Below are 20385 nucleotides of genomic sequence, written 5' to 3' on the forward strand. Positions count from 1 at the left end.
TCCACCCTTTTAATTTTAGCTAAACTCAAATATGAGAAAACCTAAACTTATATTTTTGGACTTTTCTAATTGATTACTTGTTTTCTTGTGGTTATACGCAGTGGACAAAGAGGGTAACACTTATAAGGACTTTAAGTCTTTAACAATAATGTATTTAATAATAATAAAAAGCTAACCGACACAGAGAGAAATCTAGTTTTTTTTTAAAGTTTTTTTAATTTTTTATAGTTGTGGTATGTCAACAACGTGTAAAAGACAAACACTAACATGTTGTCTCATCGAATGTGAGGAGCCATCAAATGGTTGTAAGATTAACATTGGATTTACTATCAAAGTTTATCTTATCACTTTTCTAGTGTAAGATGTAAAAAGAGTATAGAAAGATGCTATTGATGATGCACTCTGACACATTTTAGGGTACATTAGCCACCTGCAGAAGTAATTAGATTACCTTTGAGACGAGCGTTTCATTTGAAGGGGTGTTGAGTGAGTTTAAACCTTTACGACATTTTGGGTCAAGGCTTTTGTCAAAGGTTTTATTGCCAAGAAGCTCAAAGCTGAAAACACTTGTCGTCATAACAATCATAAGTAAATCAAATCTAGAACGCCGGACAACTGGACTACCGAGAATGACGTAATTTAAGGGACAATAATTATAAGTTCACAGAAGCAATGGCTTGATAGCTATTCAGGTCCAAGACATGAAGACAAGCTTATGCTTCGGGATATAGTTCCAGGGGTAACCAAACATTACAATCAAAATCTTCAAGCAACAATTTGTCCAAAGAGCTGCTTTCGGATCTGCAATAAGGAGCAAGAAACTTCATAAGAATCTAGTCGTTAGACATGGTTAACCAGTTCATCACTTTAAAGTAATTAACCTTAAACCCCTTTCCCAAGAAAAAAAGAAAAAGAAGAGAAAGAAGAAATGAATGAGTGGCTACCACAATTTCAACTTAATCTGTGACCTTCCAAATTTTGCTTCCTATACAATATCCAAAGTTAACAAAATATAGTATAGACGGAAAGTTGGCCAATAATGGATTCATGGGGGTACGGTACATTTGTTTGGAAGGAGAAAGAAAGTTTGAGGAACAATTAGTGAAAAGGATCACTTGGACCAGTCTAGCAAATACAAAGGCACATAAATAGAGAGGGAAAAGGGACTCATTGGTTTTAAATACAAATCAAAAGTCATTTTTAGTTGGTTATAATGTCGATACAATCAATAGAAAGTGTATATAATATTGCGGAATGAAGTGAATAGCACTACCCAAGAAAAATACATATCTTGCGAAAGGGAAGTGAATCATAAGTGCTGCATACAAGTTATTTGAGTGAGAGCAATATGAAACTCAACAGTATAAAGAATTCAGCAACAAATATCTAACAACACTGAATAAGAACTGCTATGCAATTTTTTTTTTACCTCTGGAAGCTTTTTACGGAAAACTACATCAAGACGTGCATCAAGAGTATTTTCACACACAATCTTTCCATCACGAGAAGCCAACACCACCCCACCGGAGCTGAATATCAACAAAAATAATCAGGTGTGTTACAACTGAAATTTGACAAAGCAGCTAAAAGCTAATATGATTTTAGGAAGCATCCTCAATCAGATTAATCTTAAGATTTGAAATTGATACATTTTCATCAGAAGATAATTTTAAATTATAATTAATCAAGGAAAAAAAAGGTAAAACATAAGGTAAGAAAGCAGGGCCCTGATTGGCAAGGCCAAACAGTTAGATAAGATATAATTATAACATGAACATTACCAGTAGAGATCGTGAGAATTGTGACGACTGGGTCCAGGTGGAAGATAGACTTGGTTGTCAACAATGATCTCTGGGGGATCGACATTTGCTTTCTCAGCATACTCCTGAGCAGCTGAATCCAGCACGTTCTCTACCAAGTGCAGGTCATCTTTCCGACATCTCAATAAGACAGAAGGTTCTTTCAGTCTTAGCAAACACTGCAACACAGCCCTTATATTATCTTCCTAGTCCACATGCTTAAGCATGGAAGTTAGTTCATAAAATAATAGCAAAATATAGCATTACAAAGGATTGAAAAAGGTCGTGTAGACAAGGGAAACAGGGAAGGGCAAGAGGATGGGTCAGGGATTGAACCCATGGCATTGAACACACCACATTAAAGACCAAGGTTGATTCCCATGTCAGCAATTAGTTATGATTCAAAACAATCAATGATATTGATTCATAGATGTCACCAGGTGATAGCATTTTGAAATGAAAATATTAGTTATAGATACAATGCCATACCATCACCACAAATGATACAAAAGTAGGACACAATACATAAATAGCAGCAACACTGGTTGCCTATGTGCAAGGCTCTCAAAAAAAATGGAAACAACAATCTGAAAATGATAGTTAGCAGAACAGCAAAAATCAAACTATCAAACCACAGTGGGTGTACCATATTTAAAATTCAACTGACCTGAACAATGAGATCTTTCAGAAGGTTTCTGTACACATGATCATCATGATGATGACTCACAGTCAAAAGTTCCTTGGATGCAGCTTCTTTCATGGAACTGATCACGTCATCTTGAGCTTGAAGAACTTTAATCCGAGAAGCATTCAGCTGCATTGAGTACTCACTGCAACAAACAATTAGTTGTGCCACAAAACTTAAACTAGCCCTGTGTTTGCAGCTTATAAAAACACAAAACAATACAGTGTATTTCACATTATGAAATAAAATAAGCCTCAGAAACCAAACTCTCAATCTCACTCATCATTTTATTAAAATAACAGACAATTTTCCGTTCATCAAACATTGACAGTATCCTCAAGTTCAAGTAATAATTTGCCAAAAGATGTCAACAGCTTGAAAAAAATTGAACATCAAACGGAGCTAGTTCAAAACCAAACAAAAAATAAACAAATTCATCAAAGACACTAAACTAAACCTCAAGCCATATTTAGCAAATGTAAAAGTTCAAAATGGAGCTAACATTAATTATTGATTTTATTGAATAATTCGACAAGACCACAAGGATCGGCTAGACTATTTCATTAGGATTCTCGCATTTAGGAATTCAGAACTGTTGGATGAAGATCGGAATGCTCAAATTTTAATCAACTTAAAAAGCACTCAAATCTCAACTATTCGATCTTCATCCAACGATTATAAATGCGCCGAATGCGTGCAAATATAACAGCACTGAATCCGGTTCCATTAGAGATCGAGCTTTAGCAGTACCAGTAATCACAGTCAGTAGTAGAGGTTGCGGTATTATGACACGCAAGGATCAAGACCTATACGAGTAGGACTCACTCTCCAGAATTTAATTTCAACCGATGTCAACGGACGAGAAGACCTAACTAATTTCGAACTCAGAGACAAAAAAAGAGTATAGAGAGTTATGTAGGAAGTTACATCTTCTTGCGAATTTCAACTTGGCGCTCTTTGCGTTCGTATTCTTGCCTGATCTTCTTCTTGTCGGCTTCGACCAACTGCAGCTTCTCGATATTGAATTCCTGCAGAAGGAAAAGTACGATTCCGTTTAAGAGCATGAATTTGAAACGAAAGAGGAGGAAATGGCGAAATGAAGAAACCTCTTCGGCGGAGACAGAGATCTCGTTGGCCTTTTCCTCAGCTTCCTGGCGGATGAACCGCACCATCTGCTGGATTTGCTTCGAGACATCTGCGTCGTTCATTTTCGGAGACGATGAGATGCACCGGAAACTGCTTCTGCGATGCGATTATTGAAGTTGATACGTGTCGCTGCCACACTACCACACCCCACACGAGTTCACCTCACCTCTCTTTTATGCATCTTCAAGCTACTAACAAAATTTAAAATAAATATATTTTGGCTTACGCGTGGAAATTTTATTTATTTCTAATTTCTTTGATATTGAAAAAAAAAATTATGTTCATTATATTAAGTTAATTTTGATGTACTTTTGTGTGAAGCAGAAAATTTTAAGATAGTAATGATAAAAATAAATAAATATATCATATTTAACGATTTTGTAATTGGATGAAAATCTAAATACCTTTACGCAATATATACTTTATTTACTCCAAAAATACTTTTCGAGTAAACATTTGAGAGATTTTGTTTGGAGTTTAATCTTAATTTCCATACATTGTGAACGTCAACTTCTCTTTTTTTAACAACAACAATTAATCAAAAATATGATAAACTATGATAAGTATGTTTGTTTTTTGTTTTAAAAAAATAACTATTATAAAAAAAAAGTAAACTAAATGCTATATAGTGGAAATTTGGGCTGGGCATATACGTTTGGGCCTAAATGCTAGATGAGCCCCTGCAGGCTTGACGGGCCGAAATTTGGGCTTGTGGAATTGTTCATCATTTGCCTCCCAGGAGAAAAGAGTGTTGCTAGGTGCACCCAGCATTATTGTTGGTGCACCCAGCATTTTTTAAAAATGGCAAAATTACCCTTGTTAATTTCTCTCCTTATGGATCAAGTTGATCTATAAATTAATTTTTAAGATTTACGGATCAACTTGATCCGTAAAAGACTTACGGATCAACTTGATCCGTAAGTCTTAAAAATCAACTTACGGATCAACTTGATCCATGAAAAACTTATGGATCAAGTTGATCCGTAAAAGACTTACGGATCAAGTTGATCCGTAAAAGACTTACGGATCAAGTTGATCCATAAGTCTTAAAAATTAATTTACGGATCAACTTGATCCATAAGGGCTATTTTTGTCTTTTCGTGGTTAGTGCTGGGTGCACCGACAATAATGCTGGGTGCACCTAGCAGCACTCCGGAGAAAATGAGCAATCAACGCATGCTAAAGTTGGTTCTCGCATTGTAGTGACAAAGATTCTCAGACACAATCACACAAGTCATGAGAATGAGATGGAATCAGAGTGCCCCTAGTCAATTGCTACTTTTTGAGCCTTTCTTCCCTCTGGAGTCAGTAGTTGGGACCCAAACCTGAGCATGCTTCTTCTTTGTGGAAAGTAACAATCATTGGACTTGGTGCTTCCTATATTTACATCTACAATCAGCTCTTATATGAAACAAATGAAAGCAGCAATACCTAAAACAGATCGCCGTATTGTTCCTTCCATTCCTTAAAACTTGTCTAAGCTTGTTCTTTTGCCGAATGTGTTAATGGGATCCAAAATTGACTGGGATTTCATCTGGGTGTTGCTTCTCACCTTGTGTTGCTGCGGCTCCTTGGTGCACAGCTTGGACAACACTGCTGCTGCATGTGAATCATTGAATTCCTTGGTTCAAGATTTTGCTTTCAGGTCACTGGTCAAACACAGGCCTCAAACTGGTGCTCTATATGATGCTCTTCTTCCAAGGAACCTGTCCGGTATGGATGTTTCAGTAGTACGTCTCAGAAGCAGAAGGCTCTGGAACAAAGGTGCCAACTTTAGTTACTTTCAGATCCCACCAAGAACCATGTCCATTCCCCATGTGAGGAGGTTGGCTATTGTCTACCAAAACTTGGGCAACTGGTCTTCCCACTACTTCAATTTGCCAGGTTACTCACTCATCTCTTCTGTTGTCGGCTTCATGGTTTTTGATGCCTCAAATGTAACAGACACGAGTGAGAGAAACATCACTCTCAACACAATGGGGCAGCCCATATCTGTTCAATTTCCCAACGTTACATTTATGGGTAGGGGTAGCATCAACACAAGGGTGAGATGTGTAGCTTTCAATGCCAATGGAACATTTCAACTTACTGAGATGAGTTCCCCTGGAGTGTGTAACTCCAGAGACCAGGGCCACTTTTCAGTTGTACTCCCATTGGAGAAGAAGCGGGGAACATGGTATCTGTGGGTGATTGGCTTTGTTGTTGGATTTTTTGGGTTGATCATAGCGGGCTATGCGGTTTTTTCTTCTATGAGACTTCTCAAGACCAAGAGGATTCAAGCCATGGAAAAACAAGCTGGTGAAGATCAGGTTCTAGAAAGTAGATGGGTTGGCAACAGTAAAATGCCCTCCGCAGCAGTGACAAGAACTCAGCCAGTTCTTGAGAGCGGTGTTCTTTAGTCCACTGCATCTTCCCCATATAATCTTTTGTCAAATTACTCTGGTTACTTTGCTAATACTGTTTTGTCTGTGCATGTATAACAAAACAAACAAGGTTCGTCCATTCTGTGCAACGAACAAAGGAAGTGTATCTGACTACAGATGAAGGAATAGTTTTGTAGATATTTCAAGAATGAAAATTATTATTAGTCTTTTAACTTTCTTTGTACTATCGAATATATTCTGCCAGGGAAAAGAATTGTCACGATTTACACATAATCAACCTTTTCTCAATGGCATGAAGCAATTTGCATTTGTTAATTAGTCTCTTCCAAGTTACAACTGTAAATGTGGCATTCAATTTAATAAACTGAAGCAAAAAAAGCAGCGTAAACTCCAAAAGAAACTATATCACAAAAGCATTACTGAGTCCTACATCCAGAAGGTTGCCCAAAGGAAAACCAGCTAAATAACAGCCTATAAAGCACGCTATCATTTACCAAAAGGTAAAAATAAAAACTTGGCCATCAAGGCACCAACAAGAAGCACAAAATCTTACAAGTGCACCTGCATGTAAAGTAACAAAGGAAGAAAAAGAGAAAATCCTTCACCACGTACACCAGGATAACCTATATCGTAATGCACAAGAAATTAGCATGCATTAATATAGGATGTTCCGACCACAGTTGACTTGATACAAAAATCATTAACACAATTCTCATCATATTTTGTCAAGAAATTCATGAATGTGTTTTATACAAAATACAAGATCAGGTTCCTCTAGCACGAGCAGCTCTTTTAGAGAGTAAAGTAGCAATTTCAGTCATTGATGAAACTATCAACAACCAATATCACATCCATAACAAGTCATGAATGCGTTAAAATATCAACAATTGATTTTCTTAATACTTAAATATTCCTCATGTTAGAGGAGTCAACACAATTCTTCTCATCACATTTTGTCAAGAAAGTCATTAATGCTTTTTATATAAAATAAAGTATAAAATGCAAGGATCAGTCTCTTCTAAAGAGATACTTTGGAGAATAAAGTAAGCAACAATCTCAGTCATTGATAAGAAAATTTACAGCCAGCATCACATGCATGTAGATAATAAATCATGAATGTTTTGAAATATCAACATCAACAACTAGATTACTTATTTTAACCTTCCTCACTTTAGAGGAATCAAATCCAAAAATGCAATTATAACTCTAATTGGAAACAAATACAGACGAGATGAGAGCATCAACAACCTGTACTCTACTTAAGCAAAAGCCAGTGGAAGCCAAATGACATGCCTTTGTTTTATTAAGATTAAAAACAGTTATAGCAAGAAAACAATAGTTGCTCTCTCCCTACCAAAGATCCTCAAAGAAACAAACAATTACAACTCAAATGCTGCACTGCAATGCACGACCATTAAACAAACAACCAAAACCCAAAATCAATCAATTGAGTGCACCAACTCCAGCCCCACTATTGCGAGCGAGTTTCGTCCACTCGGTATGAAAAGCCCCAGGGCGATCAACCCTCTCGTAAGTATGCGCCCCAAACAAGTCCCTCTGAGCCTGGACAAGGTTTGCCGGCAGCCTTGCCCTCCGATAGGTATCAAAGTAAGCAAGACTGGCACACATTCCGGGAGTACTAATCCCAGCCGAAACCGCCAACCCCACAACCCTCCTCCACGCAGCCTGTCTCTGCACCATTTCCCTTGCAAACTCCGGGTCCACAATCAAACTCGCCAAATTAGGGTTCCTCTGATAAGCCTTCTTGATCCGGTCCAAGAACACGGCCCTTATGATGCACCCTCCCTTCCAAATCCTAGCTAACTCCCCCAAATTCAAGTTCCATCCTTTCTCATTACTCTTAGCCCTCAACAAATTCATCCCCTGAGCATAACTACAAATCTTGGAAGCATACAGAGCCTGCCTCACATCATCAATCAACCTCTTCTTATCCACCCCACTCACATTTACCCTCCCCAATTCATCACTCAACCCCGCTTCCTTCAGCACCGCCGCGGCACTCTCCCTCTCCTCCTTCAACCCACTCAAGTACCGGCAATCCAACGACGCCGCAATCGTGGGCGCGGCTATCGAAAGCTCTGCCGCCTGCTGCACCGTCCATTTCCCGGTCCCCTTCATCCCAGTCTTATCCAAAATCTTATCCACCAAAAACCCTTCACCATCTTCATCTTTCACTTTAAAAATATCGGCGGTAATTTCAATCAAGAAACTCTCAAGTTCCCCTCTGTTCCACTCCACGAAAATCTCCGCAAGCTCGGAATTCGACAAGCCACCGACGTGCTTCAAAACATCGTAGGCTTCAGAGATGAGTTGCATGTCGCCGTATTCGATTCCGTTGTGGACCATTTTGACGAAGTTTCCAGAGCCTCCCTCGCCGATGTAGGTGACGCAGGGGCCGTCCTCGACCTGGGCGGCGATTTTGTGGAGGATGTCCTGGACGTTGGAGTAGGCATGGTGGGACCCACCGGGCATGAGGGAGGGGCCGTGGCGTGCGCCGTCTTCGCCGCCGGAGACGCCCATGCCGAGGTAGAGGAGGCCTTTGTCGGCGACGAGGTTCATGCGGCGCTCGGTGTTCTCGTACCACTCGTTGCCGCCGTCGATGATGCAGTCGCCGGGGTCGAGGTGGTCGGAGAGGGCGGCGATGGTGTGGTCGACTGGGGAGCCTGCCTTGACGAGGATGATGACGGATCTGGGGCGCTGGAGGGAGAGAACGAAGTCGCGAGGGGTGTATTGGCCCGTGAGAGGGAGGGAGCCCTCGTTGCGGGCACGATCTACGGTCTGGTCCACTTTGGAGGCCGTGCGGTTGTACACGGAGATCGGGAACCCCTTTTCTGCGATGTTTAGGGCTAGGTTTTGGCCCATCACCGCCAGGCCCGCCAGGCCTATGCGCGACAGTGCTGCGGATTCCATTAGATTAGTGAGAGATAGGAAGGAAGGGTTTGGTGTGCGAAGGAGTGAGGGTTGATGTTAATTATTATCTAGATTACTATGGTTTTTAGTGGGAGAGGGAGAACTAAGAAGTGCTTTTTAGGGGTTGGCGGACTCATCGAGGGACTGAAAGGACAAGCGACTTAACCACCAACGAGGAGCTGCCGTAGACGTCGTTGCCTCCAAGACGTGCTCAATCGGAACTCACTTCACAATCAAACGACTGCGCTTCGGTTCCTACCAAATCAGTCAACCCAGATATTTATATTTCATACTCGGCCCTCTTTTAGTGGCCACCTTACTTTTCTTTTCAAGAAAATAAAATTAAATAACTACTAATATGTTGACGTGTGTCAGTTGATATTTTGGTATGCACCAGTACTACAATGATTTATATTTATATACATATATATAAAATAAACAGAAGTTGATATAGTTGACATACATTGAACAAGTTGCTATATATATTAAAATTTATTTATATAATTCATGAATATTTACATATAAAGAAGTTGATACAGCTTACCTCAAATAAAAAAAATGTTGATATATATAAGTTTGGTGCCTCATTTTTTTAAATGCCTAAAAGTAATTAATATCATTTGTCATAATCGCGTATATCACGAGCCACAGAGCACTTTACTCAGTCAATTATAGATGAATTTATTTAAACTTATAAAAAATAATTTTAAAATAGATTTTTTCATATAAGTATTTTTCAAGAAGCAAAGAATTTTTTTCTTAGCAGAAAACTATTTTTTTAAAACAAAAACAATTTGAACAAATACACAAAAAAATATGAAAATATTTATTTGAATATATAAATTAAAACAAATTAACCTTATACTTATATGATAATTGATTATGGTTGGAATCTCACATAGAGCTCGACAAAATACACAGATTGATCCATCTGATCCGTCAAACCAGGCTTGAAAATCGGATTGGATCAAACCAACCCATATTCTATATGGGCTTTTACTTGCATCAGATACGACAATATAGAACGTTATATTTCCGTCATAATGTTGACAGTAATGTTCAATATATTACATACGCTAAAATCTAGAACAACGCATGCCCCCCCATCATACACAATATGGGAACAACTGGACTACCGAAATATGGTGTTATCTAAAAGACAATTATAAGTTGACAGAAGCAATGCCACGATAGCTATTAAGCTCCAAAGACAAGCTTATGCTTCGGGATATAAACATTACAGGGGTAACGAAACAATACAATCAAAATATTCAAGCAACAACTTATCCAAAGAGCTGCCTTCGGATCTGCAATGAGGAGCAAGAAACTTAATCAGAACCTAGTCGTTAGACGTAGTTAACCAGTTCATCACTTTATAAATTATAAGTTGTGTTAAATGAATTACATATTATATATTGAAAAATGTTAGAATTACTTGATTATAAAATTTTGATAAATAATTATGCAGCTTAGGAATTTTGAAGAATTTCTTATAAAAAAAAGGAAGTTTGAAGAATAAAATGAGAATTGATAGGTTATATTATATTGGGCCTCAAATAAATGTTGCCTAAAGTCCCAGAATTTCGGAATCCGACCCTCCTTCCATACATAAATTCGTTCCAGTTAATTGTTCTAATTTTGTCCATCAGTGTGTATGATTCACCTGAATTATTTTATTTCAATGTCAATGTCAAAATCTTGAAAATAACAACTTTCTACTTGGAAACAATATGAAAGTCACAGTAAAAATTCAGCGGCAAATATTTAACAAAAAGGATAGAGTCACAGAATAAAACAATTGCTATGCACAAAATATTTACCTCTGGAAGCTTTTTACGGAACACTACATCAAGTCGTGCATCAAGAGTATTTTCACACACAATCTTTCCATCACGAGAAGCCAACACCACCCCACCAGAGCTAAATATCAATTAAAATAATCAGGTGCGCTATAACTGAAATTTAAATATCAAAGCAGCTAAAAGCCTAATATGATTTTAGGAAGCATTCTCAATCAACTACAAACACTAGAAATGAATTAATCTTAAGAATTGATAACATTTCATCAAAAGATACTTTTAAATTATAATTAATCAAGAAAAAAAAAAAGAGGTAAAGCATAAGGTAAGAAAGCAAGGCCCTGATTGGCAAGGCCAAACAGTTAGTTAAGATATAATTATAACATGAACATTACCAGTAGAGATCATGAGAATTGTGATGAGTGGGTCCAGGTGGAAGATAGACTTGGTTGTCAACAATGATCTCTGGGGGATCAACATTTGCTTTCTCAGCATACTCCTGGGCAGCTGAATCCAGCTCATGCTCTACCAAATGCAGGTCATCTTTCCGACATCTCAATAAGACAGAAGGTTCTTTCAGTCTAAGCAAACACTGTAACACACAGCCCTTACGTTATATCCCAAGTCCACATTCTTACTAGTAGAAGGTAGTCCATAAAATAATATCAGAATATAGCATTACAAAGGTTTCAAAAAGGTCATGTAGACCAGGGAAAGAGGGAAGGGGCAGGGGTTGAACCAATGGCATTGAACACACCATTGTAAAGACCAAGGTTGGTTCCCATGGCAGCAAATAGTTATGATTCAAAACAATAAATGATATTGATTCATTAATGTTGCCAGGTAATAGAAATTTGCAATGAAAATAGTTATAGATACAATGCCATGCCATCATCACAAATAATACAAAAGTAGGACAAAATGGAAACAACAATACTTGGCAGAAGAGCAAAATCAAATTATGAAACCATAAGTAGGTGTACCATATTCAAATTTAACTGACCTGAACAATGAGATCTTTCAGCAGGTTTCTGTACTCATGATGATGATGACTCAGTAGATTCAAATGATGATGATGACTCACATTCAACAGTTCCTTGGATGCAGCTTCTTTCATGGAACTGATCACGTCATCTTGAGCTTGAAGAACTTTGATCCGAGAAGCATTCAGCTGCATCGAGTACTCACTGCAACAAACAATTAATTGTGCCACAAAAATTAAACTATCTCAAATGGCACTGTTTTTGCCACTTTAGAGCACAGCACAACACTCCATACTTCACATGATGAAATAAAACAAGCCTCAGAAACTAAACTCTCAATTTAAAAGATGAGAGAATCTTTCATTCATCAAACTTCAACAATATCCTTGACTTCAAGTAATTTGCCACAGATCTCAACAGCTTGAAAGAAATTGAACATCAAACCAAACAAAATAAATAAATAAATAAATAAAAGAGACTAAACTAAACCTCAACCCATATTTTCAAAATGCAAAAAGTTCAAAGTGGAGCAAATATTAATTACTGATTTTACTGAATAGTAAAACAAGACCACAAGGATCCGCTAGACTACTTCATTAGTGATCTGGATTGCCTGCATTCACGCATTCAGCAATTCAGAACCGTTCAACCAAGTCGGACAAATCATATTTTAATACTTAAAGCACAATTTTAAAATCTCAGCAGTTTGATCTTCATCACAGCCATTAGACAATGCAGTAAGGATCAAGACCTGTACAAGTAGGATTCACTCTCCAGAATTTAATTTCAACTGATATCAACGGACGAGAAGACCTAACTAATTTCGAACTCACAAGAAACAAAAAAACAAAGGAGTATAGAGAGTTATGTAGGAAGTTACATCTTCTTGCGAATTTCGACTTGGCGCTCTTTGCGTTCGTATTCTTGCCTGATCTTCTTCTTGTCGGCTTCGACCAACTGCAGCTTCTCGATATTGAATTCCTGCAGAAGGAAAAGTACGATTCCGTTTAAGAGCATGAATTTGAAACGAAAGAGGAGGAAATGGCGAAATGAAGAAACCTCTTCGGCGGAGACAGAGATCTCGTTGGCCTTTTCCTCAGCTTCCTGGCGGATGAACCGCACCATCTGCTGGATTTGCTTCGAGACATCTGCGTCGTTCATTTTCGGAGACCGGAAACTTCCTCAATGATAGAACTTGTTACGTATTGCTGCGCTGCCCCAATATCACAGCCCAGGCCAGCTCACCTCTTTTTTATGCATGTTCAACAAGGTGACAATTTATGCTGCACATCTTGGTTCTCGCGTGGAAAATTCGTTTATATTTAATTTCTTTCCTAACATTTTTTTTATGTGTGCATTAAAAATACCAATTTAATTTTTATGATATTATTATTTATGATTTTTAAAATAGCTATACAAAAATAAATTCAATATATGCGATATGATGATTTTTTATTGAATAATAATATAAATATCTATTGTACTTTTTTTTTTATAAAGGTTATGTTAATAAAAACTGATTAAAAAAACTACTCAGTCAAAAGTGTTTAAATTATCTTATTAAATCATAATTTTTTGATAAAATTATTTATTGAAATAGTTGAAAGATGTAAAAGAAAAGAAATGAACATATTTATATAAGGTTTTATATACATTTTAATTTCATTTTATGAATAAATTTATATATTTTGGGGTATTAGAATTTTAATTTTTTAAAATAATCTAATAATAAAATTATTTAAAAAATAATAAAATGAATATAATATTTATTTTTATCAATTTCATGAAGTATAGTGTTGAAATAATATTGTACTATTTATAATATTTATATTGATCTATAAAATAAATATTATAAATACTTCAATGGTTAAAATAAATTGTAAGATAAAAAATGTGTATAAGGAATGAGCGAAAATAAATAAATGAATAAATAATCCCTGTTTTATTTTATTTTTTTAAAAATCAAAGCTGCAATGAGCCGGAGCAAACACTTATTGTCAATGAGATAAAAGTCATCACGAAAGAAAACTTAGAACGATGCATCCCCCATCATACACGACATGGGAACAAATGGACTACCGAAATATGGTGTTATTTAAAAGACAATAATTATAAGTACACAGAAGCAATGGCAGGGCAGCTTTTCAGGTCAAAGACAAGCTAATGATGCTTCGGGATATAAACATTTCAGGGGTAACCAAACCATACAATCAAAATCTTCAAACAACAACTTGTCCAAAGAGCTGCTTTCGGATCTGCAATAAGGAGCAAGAAACTTGATAAGAATGTAGTCGTTAGACATGGTTAACCATACAACATCCAAAGTCAAAGTTGGCCAGTCATGAATTAATGGGAATACAGTACATTTTGTTTGGAGGAAAAAGAATTGTGAAAAAAATTAGTGAAAAGGATCTCTCGGGCCAGTCTAGCAAATACAAAGGCACAGAAATAAAAGGGGAAAAATTAGACTTATTAGTTTTAAAATCAAATCAAATGTCATTTTTAGTTGGTTATATTTTCAATGCAATCAATAGAAAGTGTATATAATATTGCAGAATGAAACCAAGAAAATAAATAGTGCATGTTTGTTTCCCCGTTAAAACCTTGGCTGCACGAATTCCGATGCATCTAAACGACCGTTTGTGCATTCCGAGACACCAGAAGCAGAAGTAACTCCTTTGTTACTTTTGAAAGAACGCCAGTTAGTAACTGGTTCCCAAACACAGCCGTTTGAGAAAGGGAAGTAAATCATAAATGCTATATATACCTTATTTGAGTGACAGCAATACATCCAAGTTCACAGAGTTTTAATTGAAGAAGTTTGGCAACCCTTAATCCAACATTCCCTTCCTGGCTCTCTCCTTCCCCTTAACATAATAATTACTGTCAATTCTTAATTTATATCAAAGTTATTGTTACAATATATATTCTAATCTATTATCTCTATCCATTGACAAATGTATTCATTTTTTTTAACTACTTATCTCAAAATTTTCTTTTGAGTACCCAATATTCTAATTAGCTCCATTCTCTCTTGCCTTCCGCCTTACTTTGGGTCTCCTTTGTATTTCTAACTTACTATTTTTTAATATTAATTTGTTATTATCTTCCTTTAGTTCATGTCAGTCTTTTGTTTCATTTTCATATTCCTTCGAAGGAAAGTGAATATTTGAAGAGGTCCAGTGAGTCGTAAAAGTGTTCAAGTCTTGAAGACTGAAGAGGTTTACCAAATTTTGTAGTAGATATTGATAGTCTTGACATATTTTTAGAATTGAAAATATTGAAAGAAATATTAACAAAAGGCAATTAATGTCTTACAGAACTTAGAAGTATTAAATCATTACTTATAAAATATCATTGATATACTGTAATTGTTTACAACTATTCAATGAAGTTTTTCAAAACTAAAACTAGTTAAATCCTATTTTAGACCAATGATGTTATTAGTTGTATTAAATGAGTTATATATTATCTTAGAATTACTTCATTATAAATTTTTGATAAATAATTATGCAGCTTAGAAATTTTGAAGAATTAAATGAGAATTGATAGGTTATATCGTATCAAACATAAATGTCATAAAGCCCCAGAATTTCTGAACCTTGCATCCTTTCATACATAAATTCATTGCAGTTAATTGTTCTAGTTGTCCATCAGTGTGTATCATTCACCTGAATTATTTTATTTCAATGTCAGTATCTGATGGGAATCAGCCCAATAGGTTTGGCAAGTTTTATACTTGTAGGCCCAAGAGGGTAATATCTAACCAGTAGTGAACTTTTGAGAGGATAATAAGTTAGTCAGAGGAGAGAGGGTAGTGGTAAGGGGAATTACGGTTATATGTAAGGGAGTCATGATTGAAATAGGGGTTATGGATGATTATGAATGAGAATTGGAGTCTAGAGAATCTTTTCTGACTTGGGGGAGCATTGCTCTCATCATTTTCGCGTCCCTTCTCTGTTTTATTTTCTCTTGTTTCCTATTTCTCATCTGACCTCTGATACAGAACGTATCAGTGCCAAAGTTTCAATATCTCGAAAATAACAACATTTTTACTTGGAAAAAATATGAAAGTCACAATACAAACAATTGGACAGCAAATATGGATACAAGTCACAGAATAAGACAACTGCTATGAACAAAAAACTTACCTCTGGAAGCTTTTTACGGAACACTACATCAAGTCGTGCATCAAGAGTATTTTCGCACACAATCTTTCCATCACGAGAAGCCAACACCACCCCACCAGAGCTGAATATCAATTAAAATAATCAGTTGTGCTACAACTGAAATTTAAATATAAAAAAAAAAGCTAATATGATTTTAGGAAGTATCTTCAATCAACTACAAACACTATAAACAAATAAATCTTAAGATTTGAAATTAATGCTTTTACACCAGAAGATAATGTTAAATTACAACGAATCAAGAGAAAAAAGGTAAAGCATGGGTTAAGAAAGCAAGGCCCTGATTGGCATTTGGCAGGGACAGACATTTAGTTAAGATTTGATTATAACATGAACATTACCAGTAGAGATCATGAGAATTGTGATGACTGGGTCCAGGTGGAAGATAAACTTGGTTGTCAACAATGATCTCTGGGGGATCAACATTTGCTTTCTCAGCATACTCCTGTGCAGATGAATCCAGCACATGCTCTACCAAGTGCAGGTCATCTTTCCGACATCTCAATAGGACTGAAGGTTCTTTCAGTCTAAGCAAACACTGTAACACACAGTCCTTATATTATATTCCAAGTCCACATTCTAACTGATAGAAAGGTAGTCCATAAAATAATAGCAGAATGTAGTCTTGCAAAGGATTGAAAAAGGTCATGTAGACCAGGGAAAGAGGGAAGGGTAAGAGGATAGGGCAGGGGTTGAATCCATGGCACTGAAAACACCACAGTAAAGACCAAGACTGGTTCCCACATCAGCAAATAGTTATATTTCAAAACAATCAATGATATTGATTCATTGGTGTCGCCAGGTAAAAGCAAATTACAAAGAAAATATTAATGCTGAGCCATCATCACAAATAATACAACAGCAACACTGGTTGACTACATGCAAGACTCTTACCAAAAATGGAAACAACAATACTTGGCAGAAGAGCAAAATCAAATTATGAAACCATAAGTAGGTGTATCATATTCAAATTTAACTGACCTGAACAATGAGATCTTTCAGAAGGTTTCTGTACTCATGATGATGATGACTCAGTAGATTCAAATGACGATGATGACTCACATTCAACAGTTCCTTGGATGCAGCTTCTTTCATGGAACTGATCACGTCATCTTGAGCTTGAAGAACTTTAATCCGAGAAGCATTTAGCTGCATCGAGTACTCACTGCAACAAACAATTAATTGTGCCCAATTAAACTATCTCAACTAGCACTGCTTTTTCCACTTTGAAGCATAACACAATGCTCTGCATTTCACATGATTTATGCCTCAGAAACTAAAATCTCAATCTCACTCATCATTTTCTTCAAAGAACAGAGAATTTTCCATTCATCAAACTTTGGCAATATCCTTGAGTTCAAGTAATTTGTCAGAGATCAACAGCTTGAAAGAAATTGAACTTGAACATCAAACTGAACTAATTCAAAACTAAACAAAATAAATAAATAAAAGAGACAAAACTAAACCTATAGCCATATTTTCAAAATGCAAAAAGTTCAAAGTGGAGCTAACATTAATTATTGATTTTACTGAATAGTAAGACAAGACCACAAGGATCCGCTGGACTATTTCATTAGTGATCTGGATTGCCTGCATTCACGCATTCAGCAATTCAGAACCGTTCGATCGGACGGATCATATATTAATACTTAAAACACACATTCAAAATCTCAGCATTTCGATCTTCATCGAATGATCATAGAGGCGCTGAATGCATGATTACATGAAAAATCAAGCTTTAGCAGTACCAGTAACACAATCAATAGACATTGCGGTATTATCACAATCACACGCAAGGATCAATACCTATACGAGTAGGACTCACTCTCCAGAATTTAATTTCAACTGATATTAACGGACGAGAAGACCTAACTTATTTCGAACTCGCAAGAGACAAAAAAAAAAGTGTAGAGAGTTATAAAGGAAGTTACATCTTCTTGCGAATTTCAACTTGGCGCTCTTTGCGTTCGTATTCTTGCCTGATCTTCTTCTTGTCGGCTTCGACCAACTGCAGCTTCTCGATATTGAATTCCTGCAGAAGGAAAAGTGCGACTCCGTTTAGAGCATGAATTGGAAACGAAAAGGGAGAAAATGGTGAAATGAAGAAACCTCTTCGGCGGAGACAGAGATCTCGTTGGCCTTTTCCTCAGCTTCCTGGCGGATGAACTGCACCATCTGCTGGATTTGCTTTGAGACATCTGCGTCGTTCATTTTCGGAGACGATGCACAGGAAACTTCCTCAATGATAGAACTTATTACGTATCGTTACCCCACTACCACATCCCACGATCTACTTTGTGAACCAATTTATACGAAACTCACATGGGATTTGCTATTTTCTCCATGTATTTCCTAAGTTTACCCCCCAACCATTTAATGTTTTTCTTTGACTCAACTATTTTTTTATCGACAAATGTTGTCGATAGCACCAATGAGATGTTAAAGTTAGTAAACAAATCCCAACTAAAAAAATTACTACACAGACATAAGATTAATGATGTGTTCACGATATTTGCGGACATAAGAATTTCTCCGACAAAGAGGGGCAAAAAGAAACTTAAAGAGCACATTGTTCAAACTTCATAAATTCTAACTTTGCCTAAGCGGATCAACTTGTGTTATTTCATTTGCCCTATAAAATTGTAAATTTTGAAATTTTAAAGTGAGGAGAACTTCTTGAGAATAAACTATCATACTATAAAGTGAGGGAGCACTTAGGATCCAAAACATTCCATTCTGAAGTCTGAATCTATATTAATATGATATATTTTTATCACTTTCAATCTGAAGATTTAATTTTTATTTCTGATTATAAAAATTATAAATTGGTCAATAAAGTATGAGGTGGACAACTCGATTATTGGACCATATGCAATTACCAGTAGGGCAAGTTTTCGGAATCCACTTTCATGTACGTCGAACTAGAAAGTGTACCAACGCCGAAGGATAAGGCCCTCGCCTCCATCCCCATCCCCAACCCAGTCTTCTTTTTACTCTTTGAACCCACATTGTGAATGAGAAGCACAAAGAGTCATTCTTCCTCTCATTTTCTAGTGTAAGATAATTTTACAAACTGAAAAATGACCGTGTTAGGTCCACTGCAACCTAATTAAGGATAGTACTTAGGAGTTAGGAGTCGCTATCTTCACTGTGCGAACGATTGATGGTTATTTCCATCATTCCATAATTCTCCATCCGCAATTGCAATAACAGGCACATTGGCTCTGGCATCTAGCACTTACTTGAATGTTCTACGATCTACTTGTATCATTTTATAAGAATCAGAAGGGGACCATTTTATGAAGTTTGAATTATGCCTCATTCCAAACTCTTTAAAAAACCAAACTCGAATTGTTAAGTAGCTGGATCGTTAAGTCTGTTATTGCAGTCACGTGTTCATAATCATATTAGAGTTAACAGCGGGGGTTGAAACTCTGAACCCTTCTACTTCGACTCTGATTGCTTGAGTTTTAGGTAAATTATGTTTTGGCATACAATTGTTAGCATATCTTTATACTTCTTTTAGTCGCAATCTGTTGTGAAATTGAGGGCATAAGCAAGAGATTTACATTAAAGGGTTATGAGTAATTACATAAATTAACTTCAATCATACTTCAATCTAAAACTTTAAAGTTTGGATTTATGAGTTCACATTATACTTTCTCATTTTTACTTAATGTATGATTTCACATTATACTTTTACTTCAACAACCCACTTAAATGCACAATAATTGATATTAGGATGACGATTCAACTTGATAACTTAAGACAATTAAAATGAAGTTGACAGTAAATTTATGAATAGTAGGATTTTTTGTATCGAAATCTTCCTAAATATGGAGGTTAGATGGATGTCTTTCAGCAGAGAAGGTGAAATGTAGTGGTAAAAGATAATGGGACATTTTTTTTTTTTTTATTATTTCTATCGTATATTTCCTTTAAACAAATCTTATATATAATTTCTTAGATATTTTTCAATATTCTTCTTAAATTAGAATTTGGGTTTCACCTTGATAATTTGTATAATAAAAGTTACATTAAATATCAACATAAATTATCAAAATAAAACTCAAATTCTGATTGAAAAACAATACTAAAAGCACTTAAAAAATAAAACTGCATTTAAGTTTTGTCCCTATTTTTTAAAAAAATGAAGTTCAGCTACTCAAAGTTAAGTGTAAACCAAGGCTTAAGATTTTATGATCTTGCTTTATTGTCCCCATGTTTTAGGTGGATCAAGTGTATCTTGATTCCTCCGGGAATGGGATAGCTGTCATAGATCATTAAAAGAAACAAACAAGTGTCATACGAAAAGAAGGACTTCCAGATGTTGGTATGGTCCCTTGCACTTTAAATGAAATGCTTAATGATGTTGGTAGGTTAGTGTCATTTTTCTTATGTAATGTAACAACTTAAACTAACCATTGCATAGTTGTTTGGAATCCTTGGGAGAAAAAATCCAAGGGGATAG

The 20385-nt window shown here is 36.2% G+C and overlaps 5 protein-coding genes across 5 annotated transcripts; 1 reads left to right on the plus strand and 4 right to left on the minus strand.

Annotated features, from left to right (window-relative positions):
• Window positions 1-535: 535 nt before the first annotated feature.
• LOC111064655 (V-type proton ATPase subunit E family protein) lies at window positions 536-3777 on the minus strand. The gene is made up of 6 exons (NM_001354772.1): window positions 3591-3777; window positions 3412-3512; window positions 2467-2629; window positions 1782-1978; window positions 1430-1529; window positions 536-801 (listed from the first exon to the last, which is right to left on the minus strand). The coding sequence occupies exons 1-6, from the start codon at window positions 3690-3692 to the stop codon at window positions 766-768; spliced, it is 699 nt and encodes a 232-aa protein (NP_001341701.1). The 5' UTR covers window positions 3693-3777; the 3' UTR covers window positions 536-765.
• A 1267-nt stretch (window positions 3778-5044) lies between these two features.
• On the plus strand, window positions 5045-6329 carry LOC100815056 (uncharacterized). Its single transcript, XM_003524397.5, has one exon. It carries the CDS (start codon window positions 5136-5138, stop codon window positions 6027-6029), a length of 894 nt encoding a protein of 297 aa, XP_003524445.1. The 5' UTR covers window positions 5045-5135; the 3' UTR covers window positions 6030-6329.
• Window positions 6330-7288: 959 nt separating this feature from the next.
• On the minus strand, window positions 7289-9328 carry LOC100818789 (6-phosphogluconate dehydrogenase, decarboxylating 3, chloroplastic). The gene has a single exon (XM_003525306.5). It carries the CDS (start codon window positions 8943-8945, stop codon window positions 7458-7460), a length of 1488 nt encoding a protein of 495 aa, XP_003525354.1. The 5' UTR covers window positions 8946-9328; the 3' UTR covers window positions 7289-7457.
• A 595-nt stretch (window positions 9329-9923) lies between these two features.
• On the minus strand, window positions 9924-13016 carry LOC100499818 (V-type proton ATPase subunit E). The gene is made up of 6 exons (NM_001354134.1): window positions 12787-13016; window positions 12608-12708; window positions 11748-11931; window positions 11140-11336; window positions 10766-10865; window positions 9924-10252 (listed from the first exon to the last, which is right to left on the minus strand). The coding sequence occupies exons 1-6, from the start codon at window positions 12886-12888 to the stop codon at window positions 10229-10231; spliced, it is 708 nt and encodes a 235-aa protein (NP_001341063.1). The 5' UTR covers window positions 12889-13016; the 3' UTR covers window positions 9924-10228.
• Window positions 13017-13646: 630 nt separating this feature from the next.
• LOC100500452 (V-type proton ATPase subunit E-like protein) lies at window positions 13647-18198 on the minus strand. The gene is made up of 6 exons (NM_001251391.2): window positions 18024-18198; window positions 17846-17946; window positions 16896-17079; window positions 16256-16452; window positions 15879-15978; window positions 13647-13982 (listed from the first exon to the last, which is right to left on the minus strand). The coding sequence occupies exons 1-6, from the start codon at window positions 18123-18125 to the stop codon at window positions 13947-13949; spliced, it is 720 nt and encodes a 239-aa protein (NP_001238320.2). The 5' UTR covers window positions 18126-18198; the 3' UTR covers window positions 13647-13946.
• Window positions 18199-20385: the final 2187 nt, after the last annotated feature.

The sequence above is a fragment of the Glycine max genome, chromosome 5 (genome assembly GCF_000004515.6).
Source record: "Glycine max cultivar Williams 82 chromosome 5, Glycine_max_v4.0, whole genome shotgun sequence".
NCBI lineage: Eukaryota > Viridiplantae > Streptophyta > Magnoliopsida > Fabales > Fabaceae > Glycine > Glycine max.